We start from the raw sequence: 18532 nt of genomic DNA, 5'->3' as shown, positions 1-18532 counted from the left end.
AACCTCTTGAGCTCTTTTCCTTCAGCGGAGTGAATATAGTCCCGTTTTTCCTCTTTCACCTTAACATCGTCACTGTTAAGAGCATTTCGTGTAGAACTGTACCTGCTAGAGGCCTTCTTTGAAAAAGAAAATGACACTCCAGTCTTCCGTTCGTCCGCCATTTCCCAAACCTACTTATATGTCATGTAAGCAATAAGAAAGCCATTCTCGTCCCCATAGCCCTTTTCGCTTCTCTTAGCCGGCGGTGCCTTGGCACGAGAGCTGGAATCTGGTTAGTCCCAATCCGCTACCGTTTGCACATGGTTCAACGAAATTACTTATTGCATCGGAATCCACAAAGCCGGGTTTATGGGGTTTATGAACTACAGTTATGTCATATTGCAGAGAAGAAGGTAAGATAGTAATTCGTTAGTCCCTATCTAAGATTTCTAGTAACTAATTTTTCGAATCGTAGGTAAAGACAAACTAATGTTCGTCACCGAAGAAGACCATGCGACCCCCAGTTCTGTGACACTCGAAGAAGATGACGAAGAGGAATTAGAAGGATTGATCAAAGCAAATGGCGAAATAAACTGGGATTGCCCTTGTTTGCAGGGAATGGCTTACGGGCCTTGTGGAGAACAGTTCAAGGCGGCATTCTCATGTTTTCATTACAGTGAGGCGGACCCTAAGGGTTCCGACTGCATTCCACAATTCCGTGATATGCAAGAGTGTTTTGTGAAGTACCCTGAAATTTATGGAAAAGATGATGAACTTGATGAAGAAGAAGATTCCATTGACATGGAAACAGAAAATGTAAAGGCCGGTGATGGAGAAGAGAACATTGTTTCGTCAGAAAAGAACGACTATTCGTCAAGTGACTCGACAGAATCCACGGAATCAACCCATGAACTTTCCGATGAAGCCTCAAGCTGACCGAACGCGCCTTTAATTTCCTTCTGTAATTTAGCTGTTTTCTCTTTTAATTTTGTCCTAGGGAGTTGAAATTGTTATAACAGTGTTTGAAGTGTGATTTTTCAAACATGTTGCTTGATACATGCATGTACTCTTACGTATGGTTGTATTCACTTATTTTTTAAATATTGCTATTTTATTTATAACCACCTTCCCCCCTCCCCCCCCCAGCTTTTGAGGTATTACCTGTAAGACCCCTTCAAATGAAAATTTTAAGTAAATATGCCCCTCAGATTTTGGTAGCATAGTGTTGCCCCTCTCCACAGAAATTATGGCTGTTAAGGCCTCCTCATGGCCTCCTCTCTTCTGATATGACTAAACATGTCATAATATCCCCCTGAGATATATATATACTCATAAACAAGTCACAGGCGAGTCCATTTTGCCAAACCCTTTATGATTTATCTGTCTACAAGCCAGTACAATTTGTTATTTCTTCTATAAGGTGACCACCTCATCCTAAGATTTCCTTGACCTTTAATATGAGAGGTGAAGATTTAAAATGGAATGGCCCATTTTATATCCATATGTACTGACTGATGGACTGACAGACGGATGGGCTGACTGTCTGATAGACTGGCAAACTAATAGATTAAAAGAGTGACTGACTGAATTAGTTACTTTCCCAGTGACTGAATTCTTGTAAAGAGTTGGCAGGTATTACATGTTCATCTGTGCATTTATGATAAGCATTTTCTCTGTAGAGTGCCTATGATTTGGGGGAAGAGCTCAAGGACATCAACATGAAGCTCAAATACAGGGCAGGGACAAATTCTACATACTCGTGTAAACTGACATATTTAGGAAAGAGAAAGATTTAATTGCAGGGGATAAAACTTTACTTTGTTAACTATTGCAGCAACTCTTTTACACAGCTCCTAATTCTTGACTCTTTCGCCACTGAAAAAAATTAAGTCTCTTGGAAATAAGTAACAATAAAGTGAAAGCCATAATTAGTTATAATAAGTAATGACACCATTAACAAAAGTAAGGGTGCATTCCTCTGGGGTGATCTGGATTAGGATCAGTTCTCCAGGATCACTTGGATCGCAGTGCATCAAAGGAACTGACAAACCCTGCACTTTGGTCATGGATTCATTGGCTCCTTTGATGCACCATGATCCAAATGATCTTGGATTACTGATCCTAATAGATATTACCCCAAAGGAAAGTACCCTAAGTGAGTATCATTCATAATCTTTAAGTTTAGAGTAGTGATTTAACTAGCCACCAAATTCTTGCTATTTGATATCAAAAGTATCCCAATAGGGTCCCAGATGTACACTGTAAATGTAAATGTAAATCTTATTTATAGTGGTCATGCACTTAGCTATACAAGCACTAAGCTTAGCTAGTTTACAGGCATGCCACTGAAACAAAGGAAACAAATATTTCAAATAAACGAAACATAGTTAAGAATCCCAACTGGCAGGAGGCAGACCAGTTGGCTATTTACAAAGTGGGACAGAGGATTTGAACTCGGGACTACCGAGAAACAAATCCCACTAATGGCAGGGTGGAGGCCTGTAGTTTCTTATATCATGATCTATTTCACGATAACCTTCCTGTCTTAAAGTTATTGTAGACAGGTGATAGCCAGGATATCAGTGATGTAATCAACAGCTTTTACAGGTTGTTTCTTTTATCTTTTGCGTTCATTTGCGTTTTTTCCACCCTACAACACAAAATTTCCGTGCAACTCAATTTCATAGATTTCAAAGAACAATTGGTGATACTTGTTGACAATTTTCAGTTTTTTTTTTGTGACAAGGCACATAATAACCAATCTTTCAACACAATGGGTTAAAAAAATATATTTTACTTGTTCACTTAACTCTTTTGTTTTTACTTAAAATTCAAATCCAAAATTGCTTTTACCACATGAAAATAAGAGTTGCATCTTCACACTTGAATGTAAATGAACTTTATGTGTCGGTGACTTATTTCATGTTGTGTTTATTTGCCTACATGAAGTTAAGTTGGTCATCTTTATTTCATCAGGAGCACGGCATGTAGTTTGTTATCAAATTTCTATTTGTTAACGTTTTTATGCTGTGAGTAGTCTCTCCTTTGCTCAAAAATCCGTGGGAAGAATGCAAAGAAGAATCTAACACATTAGTGGGCAGTCGTGAGCATATGAGTGTGACATGCGAAGCCGCAAGTGGCGCGGGCATCAGAAGTCAAGCTCGTCTTTTGACACCTGCACGTGCTACTCATGGCATGGCTTGCATGTCACGCTTACAATCACCCTTGCATGCTCACTTGTTAAAACTTGCTACATTGTTGCAGATTGACAAAATTTTGCCAATCTTCAAAAAAGCTGAAGTCCTCCCTTTCAGGCTTCCAAATTTTAGCAAAACAAGGAATTTTGTTTTTTTAACTTTAACTGTCACATTATGAAAAACGTGGAAGAAATTACAATAGTAACAAATAACTTTGGTGTGCAAGTCTAGTGGCAGGATAAAATCAGTTTTCAACCTGGTCCATCTGACTCTTTTGACAGTTATCTCAAGGGAAACAGGGGATATGAGTGGCACTATTATTTAAATGTTAATGACTCGTACCGTCAGATCTTGATGGCCTCAGCGAGCCAAGTCTCTTTCTATCGCAAGTATGAAAACAAGAAACACACCTGCAATCACAAACATAGGAGACTGTAGAAGCCAGAACAAGGAACTCACCTATGGCTAGCAGCCCCCCACCCCCCTCCACCCAATTGTTTTTGTAAATTATAAAGCCTCTGGAAGAAGCAGCATCGTAATTAGGTTAATCAAACAAGTTTGGTTACAATATACAACAAAAAAAAAAGACTTTGTTTCACCTTAAAGAAGTGTAATATCAAGCCTAGTTTTGTCAAGGCTTGGTTTTGACAATTCAATCAGTGGCTTTAAGAACTTCAATGGAGCTGTTAATCCCAGTAAGACAGCTAAATGTTATGCAGTCTGTAATAATAGCTAATGGTAAGAGCAGATTGGTGGGTAATTTTTACGGACACATTTTATGACAAGAACTAATTTATACAGTAGCATATTCAGCTGTTGCCAGTATTGATCAGATTGATTACAATTTCTTTGGATTTGACATTCCAAGAAACCATTTCAAATTAATATTGATTTTAAAAGCCATCTAAATGAGAAGACACTTGAAGGTGAAACAACTAGACCTCTGAATTAAAGTATAAATAATTAAAATGAGTCACAAAATCTGCAGAGTTTGGGAAGTTTTCTTGTTACATAACCCTAATTCCCATCACCTGAAAGCCTTTTTGTTACCAAAAAAAAAGAGTTACGGGTAAAGTAACTTTATGACAGAAGTAAATTTTACTTCTGTTAATAACAACATACTGTCCGATTTTCTAACTGACAATTTGATTGTTTCTTTAAGAAAAACCCCAATGTGATTGGTTTTCAATCACCCTTCAAACATTTCCCCTTCTCCCAAACAAAGTTGATTTTCCTATTTCCTAAAGACTATGCAGATCACAGCACCTACACAACATTGAATTGGGGGGCTAAGGGTATCAGAGAGTTATCGCTGGATGTTTATGAAATAGAATTGAAATTAAAAAACTTAAAAGCACTTGTATCTTGTGACATTTTCTTCACACCCCCTACTAAGGCAAAAATCATGATACGATATGGTCTTTCATGGGGTGTCTGGAAACCTAAGACCTAAGACTTAAGACCTGGAAAACTAAGAGCTGGAAAACTTAGACTCAGAAAACTAAGACCCTGTTTTTTTAGGGGAAATCATCAAATTTCAGCTAGCACAAGGTTAGACCATTCCCAAAATTAAAGAGCAGTATGGGGATCAGGACAGTTTGGAATTCAAAGAACTACAAGAATATGACATTAATTCTCTCTATGATACGTCAGCCTTATCGGAGGGACTGATAAAGACCATATTAAAGAGCGCGGAGCAACTGCTGAACAGCCACAATTCAGTTCAGAGAATGCCAACCATCAAATCTGATCCCACGCCAAGAAAATATCTTGTGGCTGCAGTGCCAACAGTAAAACGGGGATGTATGAGTGCATTGTACACAAAGATCACGTAACATCCAATTGTCCATGCTTACTTAAAAGTACAATTCACTCTGCAAACACAGTCTCTAGGTTGTACAAACTGTCTACATACTAAACAAGCATGTTGACTATGTTGCTGTTAGACTGAGCACTTTTAAGAAGTCATGGACTGGCTGTGTTGTTCCGGTAAAAAGTGCAGTAGGGAAAAAAGTGGGACGCAGAAGAATGCTAGACGTCTGCCAAAAACTGAAAGTAGCAACTGCGCCTCATAGTGCGGTCCGGTATGTCCGAAAAATCGCTCCCGTAGGACTTTCGTCCCAAAATGTAACGTTCGAACTTTCGCCGACACAATCTATTAGACGATCCATAACTGCAATATTTATTTCTTATTTTTGTGCCTAGTGCTCCTATATGGCAAGCCGTTTGTAGCAAAATTTAATCCTTGCAACATATGTTTAATCCTTTAAATAACGGTTTTATTTAAAGATAGAAGAAGGCATTCAATCCAATGGTAAATAAAAATTTTGGTTCAATTCAATCTTTTAATTTTCACGATTCAATCCAATACCTAGAATATTGATTCAATCCAATACCTAAAATATTGATTCAATCCAATACCTAAAATATTGATTCAATCCAATACCTAAAATATTGATTCAATCCAATACCTAAAATATTGATTCAATCCAATACCTAAAATATTGATTCAATCCAATACCTAAAATATTGATTCAATCCAATACCTAAAATATTGATTCAATTCAATACCTAAAATATTGATTCAATCCAATACCTCGAATATTGATGCAATCCAATACCTGAAATATTGATTCAATCCAATGCCTCAAATATTGATGCAATCTTCCTGGGCCGAGCGCGGCCAAAAGGAACGAGAGTAACTGAGCACTAGAGAGCACTGAAAACATGGCGGGCGAAGGAGAACTAGATTTAGAAGTTGAGTTTCCTAAGTTTCTTGCAGATATCTTGGATAAAACGGAAATAATTTTTGAGAATTGTGACTCAGAAGTTGCAGAAGTGCACGCCGAAGTTCTTGATCAAACCATTAGTCTGCTTAGGTAAATGAGACATTGCTACAACCGAGACACAAGGGACACGGAAAATTTAGATTCCATTACTGCCGCTTTTGTAGATGTAAGTTAACCACTTTTTATGTGACAAACATATTTGTTTATTAAAAACTGTGTGTGCTAGCTTTTTGTGGCAAATAACATAAACTGTGGCAAATTTTGCTACCACATTGGTCTTTGGTATTGTGCATATTTCTGCTGTCCAATCATTACTGGCACACCAAACTTTGAAATGTAAACAAAATTTTTGCTGTGCCGTGTGCACAGTCAAACATGTTTCTCACAAAAACTGCTTGTGTAAACCTGGCTTTAAGTTATTTTTGAAATAAGAACCTTTACATTTCACAAGACAGCAATCATTGAACATTGGAATGTGTTTTAAGTTTTTCAATGTTGTTGTCTCATGTTTTGCATTATTTAACCCACATGTGGTACTTCTTTCCTAAAAACGATGTTTTTCTTGATATTCTATGACAAACATGGCATCAATTTGTTGTGAATATTATCGGGTACCCAGGGCTCAAGGCTAACACTACTGCCAACTAGCCAAACATTTCAGTTTTGAATAGTAGATTTTGCACTTTCACTAGCCATTGTGACAATCATGATGGAATGGAGTATTGGTCTACTGGATGAAAACAAAATTGAGAATTATCCTGACAAAGTAAAACTGAAGAGAATAGAAACTAATGAAAACAGGGAAACTATGAGTGGATTTCATGGAAATAATTGCCTTAATAAGCATATGATAAATATTTAACTATTAAAGGGAGATAAAAGAAAGTGGTAACACTGATAAAAGTACATCAGAGATTGAACATAAGCATATTCAAGAAAAGCAGGATTCGTGTTTGTGGGAGTGAAATTTTCTTAGTGATTATTATTAACATTTTAGATGCAACAAGAAATGTCCAAGATTGACCACTCTTATAAAAAAGTCAGTGAAGCTGTGTATGAAAAAGGCTGGCTGGTGCAAAGTTAGTTTTGGCTAGTGACATGAGTCCTGTTAGTAGCCATTACGCCAGTGCACCAAGAGGTTAGTCTTGTGTCCTGGGTACTTTTGAAAATAAGATAACAAATTAACCTTGCAACATTTTAACTCAGTTAAATGACCTTGCTCTCCATGAGTTCTCGTAGCTCAGTGGATAGAGCGCCCGCCCGGTGTTTGGGAGGTCATGGGTTCGATTCCTGTCGGGGACTCAGAATTTTTCTTTGTCCCACGCTCGTGTAATGTTGATTAATTCACCTTCACATTTCATTACCAAGCTTAAAATTCACCATCATTATTAACTTATCATTTTAACATCTGTTTTGATAAGCACCTGAAAAATCTACAAGGCAGAGTAGTGCACATGGCAGTTATCAAATGCCCTGATTTCTCTTCAGTTTAGTTGTGTTGCTAGAACGGTTAGGCATTCTGTAATTCAAGCAGTTTCTGAGTTTTGTATATCAATGAAAAGGAAGATGAGAAAATAATTTACTTGATACAGGGTGAGATTTTCTGTTGTAAATTGAGTTGCAAAAATACTTTAAGGGCCATAATCTCCTTTACCCAGCCCACACACATGTAGTATTATGCAATTGTCAGTTGCCCAAGTTTAACTGTCACTAGTTCTAGAGCCTCTTGGAAGATGTCTACTCCCATTTGACTTGATTATCTTAAGGGATCTAGCCTTTCCAATACAAATGACTGCACTGAATCATGTTGTCCCAGGTCAATTTCTTCAACTAGAACATTGTTATCACTGTCCAATGGAGTTGGACCATCAGGATCATCACCATAGTATTCAAAATCATATGACTTTCCATTTGAAAGGGGGTTTTCAGGCTGCATCATATGATTAAGCCACATTTGGTATGGCAACCAGTTTTTTTTCTGTTCTTACATTTTGGTGGTTAAAAGCTTCAGTGAGATGGCAAAAAGCAAGGTTTATCCTTGGTTGAAAAACTAAGTGTAAGGTGGAAAGATGCACTGAATTATCAGTGTCCAGGATGCCTGACAATTCCATACTACAAAAAGTGTAAAAGTACAAGTGGGAAGCACAACGGAAACATCCCCCCACAATCTTTCAATTCGTTGGTTGTGTTGATGGCCCTGCAGTGAAGCTGCCCCTCTCCTCTCTTCTAACCTGCTCCATTGTATCGCACACACCAACGTTTTCAACACTATGATCTACTCGTACTCTCGAAGGCCAAAATTCTCCGTCTCTCTTAACGGCATCCAGAAACAATTCAAGAACTGTTTCTGCTTTATTGTTGGCACTACATTTCAAAACATTATTCTCCGAGAAAATCCGTCTATACAGCCGAATTAGTATTTTCCATCGGATCAGAGAGTGATGTCCATCCAGATGCCAAAGCGAATTTACGCACCCCATCTCAAGACAGTATTTTGGGGATCTAATTTTGCTAACCTTTCTCTTATTCTTCTCCGTTGAACCCGTAACCCAATGGACTTAAAGAAACCTGCAATGAAATTATATCCATACTCTTGAATGATTTCGGTTCCTTATCAGGTAAGCTGTTGAAACCCCTCATATCTTCTCAGCCATACTCTGTCAATCTTCTGTGAATTGTCCATCTCCAAACTCCAATCATCTTTGTTATCGTTGTCCAGATGAATCCTAGTCCTCAAAGTTCCTCGAACACCTCAACAGGAATTTTAAGAAATGGTCTTCCATGATTCCAACTTCTGAGTCAAAATTCTCAAAAATTATTTCCGTTTTATCCAAGATGTCTGCAAGAAACTTAGGAAACTCAACTTCTAAACGCCCGCCATGTTTTCAGTGCTCTCTAGTGCTCAGTTACTCTCGTTCCTGTTGGCCGCGCTCGGCCCAGGAAGATTGCATCAATATTTGAGGCATTGGATTGAATCAATATTTCAGGTATTGGATTGAATCAATATTTCAGGTATTGGATTGCATCAATATTCGAGGTATTGGATTGAATCAATATTCCAGGTATTGGATTGAATCAATATTTTAGGTATTGGATTGAATCAATATTTTAGGTATTGGATTGAATCAATATTTTAGGTATTGGATTGAATCAATATTTTAGGTATTGGATTGAATCAATATTTTAGGTATTGGATTGAATCGTGAAAATTTAAAGATTGAATTGAACCAAAAGTTTTATTTACATTGGATTGAATGCCTTTTTCTATCTTTAAATAAAACCGTTATTTAAAGGATTAAACATATATTGCAAGGATTTAATTTTGCTACAAACGGCTTGCCATACTCCTAGGGCCCAAGGCACCATGTTATCGTGCACACGTGTGTGTCCGTAATTCGGGTTTTTCTCGTATACTTCGCCAACAACCCGAGACCACTTTCGAGCAATGTTCGTTTGATTTTCGTATCCCGAGAAGACATGACGTAGATGGCAACCAACAATCCGAGACACCTTTCGAGCAATGTTCGTTTGATTTTCGTATCTCGAGAAGACATGACGTAGTGGCAACCAACAACCCGAGACCACTTTCGAGCAATGTTCGTTGATTTTCGTATCCCGAGAAGACATGACGTAGATGGAAACTTTTTGCTATGTTCGCTCCATGTGCTCGCATTGCGCGTTTGTTCAACGACGTTGGTAAGTTTTCTATGTTTAAGATAAATTTATCTTACTTTCCTTCTAGAGCCAGGCTCAACTTTCGGTGGATTTTCAAATAATTTGATCTTAAAAGCAACATGAAGGGATTTTTCGAGAATTTTCTTGCTTTATCGGTAAAGAAACTGAAGAAAGTGTTGATGATTCTTCCCTCGATCACTGGCCGTGGACGAGCGTTTCTTGCCGAATCTTGCCGTTATATGCCTTGTTTAGCGATCAGAAGATGGAATTTCCATGCAAAAGTAGCAAATCCGAAGGTAAACAGCCAAAAGGTGTAATACGACGATCGTAGTACGCTCGTTGGCGAGTGCTATAAACTCCCTCGGGAGTGCCAAACGTCCCTTCGAGGAGCCATAACTAACCTCCCTCGGGAGTGCCAAATGTCCCTTCGGGGAGCCCTAACTAAACTCCCTCGGGAGTGCCAAACAAAATCCCTTCGGGGAGTCATAAATTTATCAAAAGACAACAATGACCCAACTTCTTTGAAAGCACCAATCAAGTACGTTGAGCCTTGTTCTAATGAGTTATCAAATAAATGTAAGCCATGTAATGAAAAACACAGACACTCTCGACTATGTGTAAAAGATGCTAAATGCAGGATGAGAGAAAGAGAGCCGTCCCAGATCAAGATGAAAACTATTATTAATTTGCTGCAAAAGAACAAGTCACGTGACAAATTCAAGAAAATGGAGTTGAAATATGTACCTGTTTCATCTATTTTGTACAAAGTTGCAAAATATTTTGAAACAAGCATTGGAAAATGAAGTGTATTCGCAAAGAAAATAGTTTCTATAGTTCACATTTTTATGCATTTAAAGTTAAGGGAGAAAGATATTCTGTGGCTAAACGCAAAGTGTCATTATCAGGTGATGTTGAATTAAATCCTGGTCCTATGTTTGGCAATACTTTTGAAACCATTTCCTTTACCAACCAAAATTTTATATTGCGATATAGAATGCTTAGACATGGATTACAGCCATTAGATGTAGGTGGTGAAGGTGACTATTTATTTAAATCAATATCGCATCAGTTATATGGTGATTCAAACCATCGTGCTGAAATTAGAGCAACAGCTGTGAGATTCTTATCGCATAATCCTGATCAGTTCATAGAAAGTATAGTAGGCACTTCATGGAATCAATATCTGTGTAATACTGTCACACCAAGGTACGTGGGCTGATAACATTGTTATACAAGCAATTTCTGATTCAATGCAATTAAAAATAAATATAGTAGAATCAAGTCAAAATTTCAGAGGAACAACAATAATTGAGCCAACACTTTGTAATGATGCTGAAAATGTCCAGTCAGTATATATAGGCCATATATGAGAATTGCATTATGTATCCACATGTCCAGTCTCACCTTTAGAAAATTCTACCGATATAGAACATGAAAAATTGCGCAAGCATATTCATTTATCGCCAAAAAGCAAAAGACAAAATAATGCTGCATATATGAGAGAATATAGAAAAGCTACTCTCCTGAGAAAAGAGCAAAGCTCAATGAAAACAAAAGAAAGCGTAGAGCAGCTTTAAATACACCAGAAAAAAAAGCTAAACGCAATGCTGATGTTAGAAGTCGTCAAGCGACCTTGATTTCACCAGAAAGAAAAGCAAAACATAATGCTTATGATAGACATCGTAGAGCAGTCCTGAAAGATACAAAAACATCTGTTGATGTTAGTGTGAAAAAGTTTCATGACATAGTTAAACAAGGTCCAGTATACATCTGTAGTTGTTGCGATCAGCTGTGGTATAAGCATAGTGTAGTAAATGCTTGTAAACTTAGAGAATCCCAACTTGATAGTGCAAAATATCTGTGTAGTAAGATAAGTGTTGATGACAAAGAGTGGATTTGTAGAACTTGTAATAATCATTTGATGAAGAACAAACTCCCACCATTTGCTATAGCTAATGGCATGGGTTTTCCAATGAAACCAGAATTTTTTGAGCTCAATGAATTAGAATGTAGATTATTAGCACCAAGGATTGCATTCCAAAAATTAATGCAAGCTTCACGAGGTAGACAGCTTAAGATACATGGCAATATTGTAAATGTACCTGCAGATGTTGCTCACACTGTAACCATATTGCAACGGCTGCATAGCCAGACTGCAACTATTAAAGTTAATTTAAAACGTAAACTACAGTATAAAAGTTCAACATTATCTTTGAATGTAAGGCCAGACAAGGTTGTTCAAGCAGCCAAATGGCTGATGTCAAATAGCATGTTATATAAAGATGAGGGAATTGTATTCAATGAAGATTGGGCAAATACATATGTTACAGAAGTTACTCAGCTAGAAAATGATGATAATGAAATGGAGTGTAATGATAACTTGTCTGAAAATTTAAATAATCAAAATGAAAGTGAAGATGTTCAACAAATTCCAGCTGGTGTTACTGATACTTTATTCACTGCTACAGACTTTTTAGAAGACAATGAACGACAAAATATACTTAATGTTGCTCCAGGTGAAGGTAATCAGCCACTAAGTGTTTTTAGAGACAAATACTGTGAAGAACTAGCATATCCTGGAATATTTTTGGGACAGCCACGACCGCATACTGAACAACAAAAAGTGAAAGTAACCTATAGTGATATATGTAAATCAGAACTGAGACGGTCAGATAGACGAGCTGCAATGTGTGTGGAGAAAATATTCTTTAAGACAAAAAAACTTCAAATGAAAATTCTTTTGGGAAAGTGCCATATTGCTCTTAGAAAATGTAAGGGAAATAGCCGAAGCATTAATGCAGGACAGTTGAAACAACTTGGAGCTTTAGATACGCTTATTCGTCATGATGAAGGCTACAAATCTCTAAATGCTTTGAGAGGTTCACCACCATATTTTGAAAAAGCAAAGAAAGACTTGTTTGCAATGATAAGACAGTTTGGTCCAGCTACTTTGTTTTGCAGTTTCTCATCTGCTGAAACTCAATGGGTGCATTTACTTAGAATACTTGGCCAGCTTGTTGACAATACGACTTATACTGATGACAAAATAGAGAATTTTAACTGGGAAGACAGATGCCGTTTGATACAGAGTGACCCAGTTACTTGTGCCAGACATTTTGATTATCAAATCAACCAGTTTTTAACTCACTTTCTATTAAGCTCTTCAGAACCTTTGGGTAAAATATCAGACTGGTTTTATCGAGTAGAATACCAACAGAGAGGATCACCTCATATTCACATGCTGACATGGATAAAAGATGCACCACAATTTCAAATAGATAGTGACAAAGAAGTGACAACATTTATTGATAAAATCATTACATGCATAAACCTATAGACAACCCAGAACTGTTAAAGTCTATCAACTTTATTGGTCACAAAATTACAATATAATTAAAAGAAGAAAAGGACCAATAGGAATTGCGCGAACGGGAAAATAAAGTTACCCATGCGAGGTGCAACCCTAGAAGCTGGTAAGAATTGTGATAGAAAATCTTAAATTTGATAAAAATTACAATAAAATCTAATAATTACTTATAGTTAAAAATTATAGTTAAATCTAATTAATAACAATAGATTAAGACAAGATGCGGATAATATTAGTCACAGAAAATTAAGAGCGGTGGCAAGGGCAGTTACGGAAGAGGAACCAGGAGCAGGGCATGTCAATATCATAGGTAGTGTCCAGTAAAGTAAAATAAGTGGCGTGCAAAAAATATTTGAATAAACTTGGGCTAGAAAATTTGTCTTGAGGGGCGAGATTACAGATAGTGTTCCAGGGTTTTACAATTCTATTGAAAAACGAAGCTTGAAAAGTTGCGGTTTTACGGTAAGCAGGTTTTAGTACGAGGGTGGGGTTCTTAGAGCGGGACCGGCCATGTGTGGTAAAAGTAACATATCGTTCAATTTTTAGGTCAGTATATCCAGAAATACAGTTATAGAGAAATAAAAGATCTCTCAGTTCCCTGTCATATGTAAGTGGTAACAAGCGAAGAGTCAGCAATCGTTGTTTGTAGGACATCTCGCCGATTCTAGTTCTTAGTATCCAGCGAGTGGCGCGCCTCTGGACTCTTTCTAAGATTGTTCTCAAATTGACACTAGCAGGAGACCAAACTTCCGTGGCATAAGTAAGCTGTGACTTCACGAGAGATAGATAAAGTGTCCGCCTTACTTTGATGTCGGTCATAAGTGGGCAAGTTCTCTTTAAGAGTCCCAGCATTCTATTAGCCTTGAGTACAATACGCGTTACATGCGAGTCCCACGTTAGATTTTTAGTAATAGTTACACCGAGGTCTTTTTCTTCCTGAACGCGTTGTATGGTTACCTCGCCAAGGTGATATTCATGATTTACAGGTGTTTTCTTTCGCGTAATTGTTAGCACTTTGCATTTGGAGGCGTTGAACTTCATATTTGATTCGTGGCTCCAGGTGTTTAAACTTGTCAGATCCTGCTGGAGAATAGCACAGTCCTTCAATGACAAAATAGTACGGTGCAGCTTGGTATCATCAGCATACAGAGCAGTGCTGGTTTGCTCATGGATGACATCAGGGAGGTCATTGATAAATATCACAAAGAGGAGTGGGCCGACAAGACTACCCTGGGGTACACCGGAAGTGACCGGTAGACGCTCAGAGGCGGTGCCGTCAATCACAACTCTCTGCGATCTGTCCTTTTGGTAGTCAGAAAACCAATCTAACAGTTGACCTGTGACACCGTACCATTTCAGCTTTTCAATAAGAATGAGGTGATCAACTGTGTCGAAGGCCTTGGCAAAATCAAGGTACAAAATATCCGTCAATAGACAAGTACATAGGCATTCGCACACATGTCGTAAAAATACAAGCAGTCCTTGTAGATTTAACTATCCACAGCTGTCGCGTATCTTGTGTATTTCACTTCCGCTTAACGATTATACGTCATAGTGACGTGGTGTCATGCATGAGTGCACGAACCATGCTTTCCGCTTTTGTAGTTCTTGGAGACGCCGTTAAAGCTGTATGTCTTACGGATCTAAAGTGTTCGTCGTCTTATAGCGTACCCAAGACGTTACATGGTGTCAGAAGTATTTCGGATCGTTTAACGGCGACTTCCTTGGAAACACTGAGCTTCCTACGCCGTCTGTGTATTTCTCCCTAGAGAAATTTCAAGTTCTTCAGCCGTAAACAACTCGAACCTCGCAAAACATGCCTGACGAAGCACCTCAGCCAGCTCCACAACCTCAAATCATTCACGTTGGCTCACATCTGCCGCTTCCCTCAAAACTTGAACTAAAAGGAAACACTGTTGTTAACTGGAAACGCTTCCGTCAAGTGTGGGACAACTACGAAATCGCTTCTCGTCTCAAAACTGAGAGTAAAGAATTTCGTACAGCTACGCTTCTCACATGCATGGGACAAGAAGCTCTGGAAATCTATGATGGATTAGCTTTTGACGATGAGGCTCAGGAAAAGGACATAAATGTCGTTCTTAAAAAACTAGAAGAGTTTTGTATCGGTACAACTAACGAGATCTACGAACGCTACTTGTTCAATAAACGCGATCAAGCTGTGGGTGAATCGATTGATACCTACGTCGCTGCGTTGCGCTCACTTTCAGAAACATGCAACTATGGCGCTCTAACGGACAACCTTATCAGGGACCGAATGGTTGTTGGCATACTGGATAAAGGAATCCGAAAGAAACTCCTTCAAGAAAGCAAATTAACCCTTCAGAGTTGCATTGATATTTCTCGAGCGAACGAGTGTACGAAGCAACAATTGCAGACCATGGATCATACAGAAGATGTGCATGCCGTTGACAAGAAGAGTTCTAAAGGTGATCCGCCAAGTGGCAAGCAGGTCAAACAGATTGACTGCAAATTTTGTGGAAAGAAACACCTGTGGAAAAAAGAAGAATGCCCTGCCTGGGGTAAAACATGTGCCAAGTGTGGAGAAAAGAATCACTTTGCTGGAATGTGTGGCAAACCACCACCGCTGACTCGAAAGAAACGAAAAGAAAAAAACACCCCAAGAGGTCGCCGAACATCGAAAGTGAACATGGTTGAACAGCATGAAGCTAGCGACAGTGATGATTACTGCCCTATGGTCGAATCCATTGATTCTGTGTATGACAAAGAGGCCCCTAAGAAGATATTCGCCAACCTGGTATTAAAGGATACTTCAGTCAAGTTCCAACTGAACAGCGGTGCAACCGTGAATATTCTGCCAGTGGAGATTTATCAGGAGATTTTAAAGGATCCTGAACTAAAACATTTAGCTAACACTGCAACCACCTTGGTTATGTTTAATAACTCTGAGCTCAGGTCACTGGGGAGTGTCAAGTTGGAGACACGGAACCCAAAGAACAATGATAGTCATCTTACAGAGTATACAGTGGTATCCAAGGGGTACAAGGCACTTCTGGGTGCACAGTCCATACAGCAATTCCGTCTCATGTCAGTCAATGTAGACAACATCATGCTTGTATCTGATGAAACTTCTACATGTAACCTGTCAAGTGTCCTTACAGACTACAGTGATGTCTTCTCTGGAGAAGGCAAGCTGGAACAGAAACTGCACCTCTCGCTGGATAAATCAGTTCCACCTGTAGCTCTGCCTGTAAGGAAAGTTCCCATTGCTGTCAAGGAACCATTGAAGAAAGAGATTGATCGCTTATTCAGTCAAGGAATTCTCGAGCCAGTTGATACTCCCACAGACTGGGTGTCGTCAATGGTTGTTGTGTTGAAGAACAACGGAAAGATACGTCTCTGCATAGATCCCAAGCCTCTGAATCGGGCACTGAAGCGAAACCATTATCCACTACCAGTAATCGACGACTTGCTCCTAGAATTATCAAAGGCAAAGGTCTTTAGTGTAGTTGATGCTAAAAATAGATTCTGGCACATCCAGTTGGATACTGAAAGCAGTTTCCTCACCACCTTTGGTACCCCGTGGGGAAGATATCGATGGACCAGAATGCCCTTCGGTATTTCTCCTGCGCCTGAAGAGTTTCAACGGCGCCTCGACAATGCCTTAGGAGGTTTGAAAGGTGCCCTACCCATCTTTGATGACATCTTGATCTATGGGGTCGGAGAGACGAAAGCCGCAGCTATTGCAGACCATGACCAGCAGCTCATAGCTCTGTCGGAACACTGCCGCAGTAAAGGCATCAAGCTAAACAAAGAGAAGTGCAAGTTTCGCCTTCCTGAAGTAACCTTTATGGGACATGTGATATCAGAAGAAGGGTTGAAACCTGATCCAGCCAAACTCCAAGGGGTTAAAGAGGTGCCTACCCCAACAAGCAAACAAGATGTGAAGAGACTCCTGGGTATGGTAAACTACCTCCAGAAGTTCGCGCCTAATCTCTCTGCAGCCACTGCCCCTATAAGAGAACTTCTCAAAGAGCAAAATCAGTTCCTGTGGGACAATGACATTCAAGGCAGAAGCTTTGAGCAGGTGAAGCAGATCATCTCAGAAGCTCCAGTACTGAAGTATTTCGACCCCAAAGCAGACACAGAATTACAGTGTGATGCATCGGACAAGGGACTCGGTGCCTGTCTCATGCAAGAAGGGCAGCCAGTGGCTTATGCATCAAGAGCCATGACTGATGCTGAAGTTAATTATGCACAAATTGAAAAAGAACTACTTGCTACTGTGTTTGGAGTCGAACGGTTTGAGCAGTACGTACATGGCCGGCCAGTCAATATAGAGACTGATCACAAGCCCCTCGAGAGCATTTTCAAGAAGAGTTTGATCAGTGCACCAAAGCGTCTACAGCGCATGATGTTACGACTGCAAAAGTACAATCTAACAGTCGTCTACAAAAAGGGATCAGAAATGTATCTTGCAGATACTCTCAGCAGAGCTTTCATCCAGTCATCAAGGAATGAAGACATCATGAGAGGAGAGGTAGCGAAAGATACAGAAAGTATAAACATGGTCCAGTACCTTCCTGTCTCTGAGACAACACAGAAAACCATTCGCTCAGCAATGGAATCAGACCCAGTTATGAAAGAACTGAAGACTACAATCAGAGAAGGTTGGCCAGAGACAAAGGACCACCTACCAGTCAAAATCAGAGATTACTTTCCCTTTAGAGAAGAACTGACACTCCAAAACGGGTTGGTCTTCAAGGGCGAACGACTAGTTGTGCCTGCAAGTGTTAGAGAAGAAATGAAAGCCAAGATTCATGCGAGCCACATAGGGATTCAGGGTTGCCTTCGCCGTGCAAGAGAAGTCCTCTATTGGCCTGGCATGACTAAGGAGATAGAGCAGCATATCGCTCTCTGTGCAATCTGCAACAGCCACCCAGCAGAACAAGCGAAAGAACCGTTGATCTGCCATTCCATCCCTACCAGACCCTGGGAGAAGATTGCGGTTGACTTATTTGAGCTTGATGGGAAGAGCTTTATGGTGACTGCTGACTACTATTCAAGCTACATGTACTTTGAAGTTGACAGACTCAACACCAAAACTGGAAAGGAAGTCATCGGGAAACTAAAGAGCCACTTAGCTAGACATGGGATTCCCGATGAGCTTGTGTCCGATAATGGACCACCATTTTCTTCCACTGAATTCAGTGCATTTGCCAGTCAGTACGGATTTGAACATGTCACCAGTTTGCCAGGATATCCCCAGTCAAATGGCAAAATAGAAAATGCAGTCAAAGTATCAAAGAACCTCATGAGGAAAGCAATAGAGTCCAAGAGTGACCCACATCTAGCTTTATTGGCCTGGAGGAACACCCCAAGTGAAGGGCTAGGAACCTCTCCAGCGCAAAGAATCTTTGGGAGGAGGACCAAGACCTTACTTCCAACATCTAGCAGTCTCCTCAAACCCAAGATACCAGAAGATGTAGATCAGAAGCTGAAGCTCCAAAAGGCCAAGCAAAGCATCAACTACAACCGAGGTGCCA

At 39.4% G+C, this 18532-nt stretch overlaps 3 protein-coding genes across 3 annotated transcripts in view; 2 read left to right on the top strand and 1 right to left on the bottom strand.

The window, feature by feature from the left end:
- LOC145503097 (G-patch domain and KOW motifs-containing protein-like) overlaps nucleotides 1–204 on the bottom strand; it is a 58963-nt gene extending 58759 nt beyond the window's left edge. The window contains exon 1 of the mRNA XM_081482543.1: nucleotides 4–204. Coding sequence (XP_081338669.1) covers nucleotides 4–161 — 158 coding nt within the window. The 5' untranslated portion in view covers nucleotides 162–204. The remainder of the gene's footprint in view (nucleotides 1–3) is intronic.
- Nucleotides 205–282: 78 nt separating this feature from the next.
- Nucleotides 283–2268, top strand: LOC145503134 (mitochondrial intermembrane space import and assembly protein 40-B-like). The gene is made up of 2 exons (XM_081482600.1): nucleotides 283–392; nucleotides 455–2268. Exons 1-2 carry the CDS (start codon nucleotides 371–373, stop codon nucleotides 913–915), a joined length of 483 nt encoding a protein of 160 aa, XP_081338726.1. The 5' UTR covers nucleotides 283–370; the 3' UTR covers nucleotides 916–2268.
- A 7082-nt stretch (nucleotides 2269–9350) lies between these two features.
- LOC145503098 (uncharacterized) lies at nucleotides 9351–14514 on the top strand. Its single transcript, XM_081482544.1, has 2 exons — nucleotides 9351–13013; nucleotides 14447–14514. Exon 1 carries the CDS (start codon nucleotides 11562–11564, stop codon nucleotides 12975–12977), a length of 1416 nt encoding a protein of 471 aa, XP_081338670.1. The 5' UTR covers nucleotides 9351–11561; the 3' UTR covers nucleotides 12978–13013; nucleotides 14447–14514.
- Nucleotides 14515–18532: the final 4018 nt, after the last annotated feature.

The sequence above is a fragment of the Orbicella franksi genome, chromosome 11, assembly GCF_964199315.1.
Source record: "Orbicella franksi chromosome 11, jaOrbFran1.1, whole genome shotgun sequence".
NCBI lineage: Eukaryota > Metazoa > Cnidaria > Anthozoa > Scleractinia > Merulinidae > Orbicella > Orbicella franksi.
This window is presented reverse-complemented; position numbering and strand designations above follow the sequence as displayed.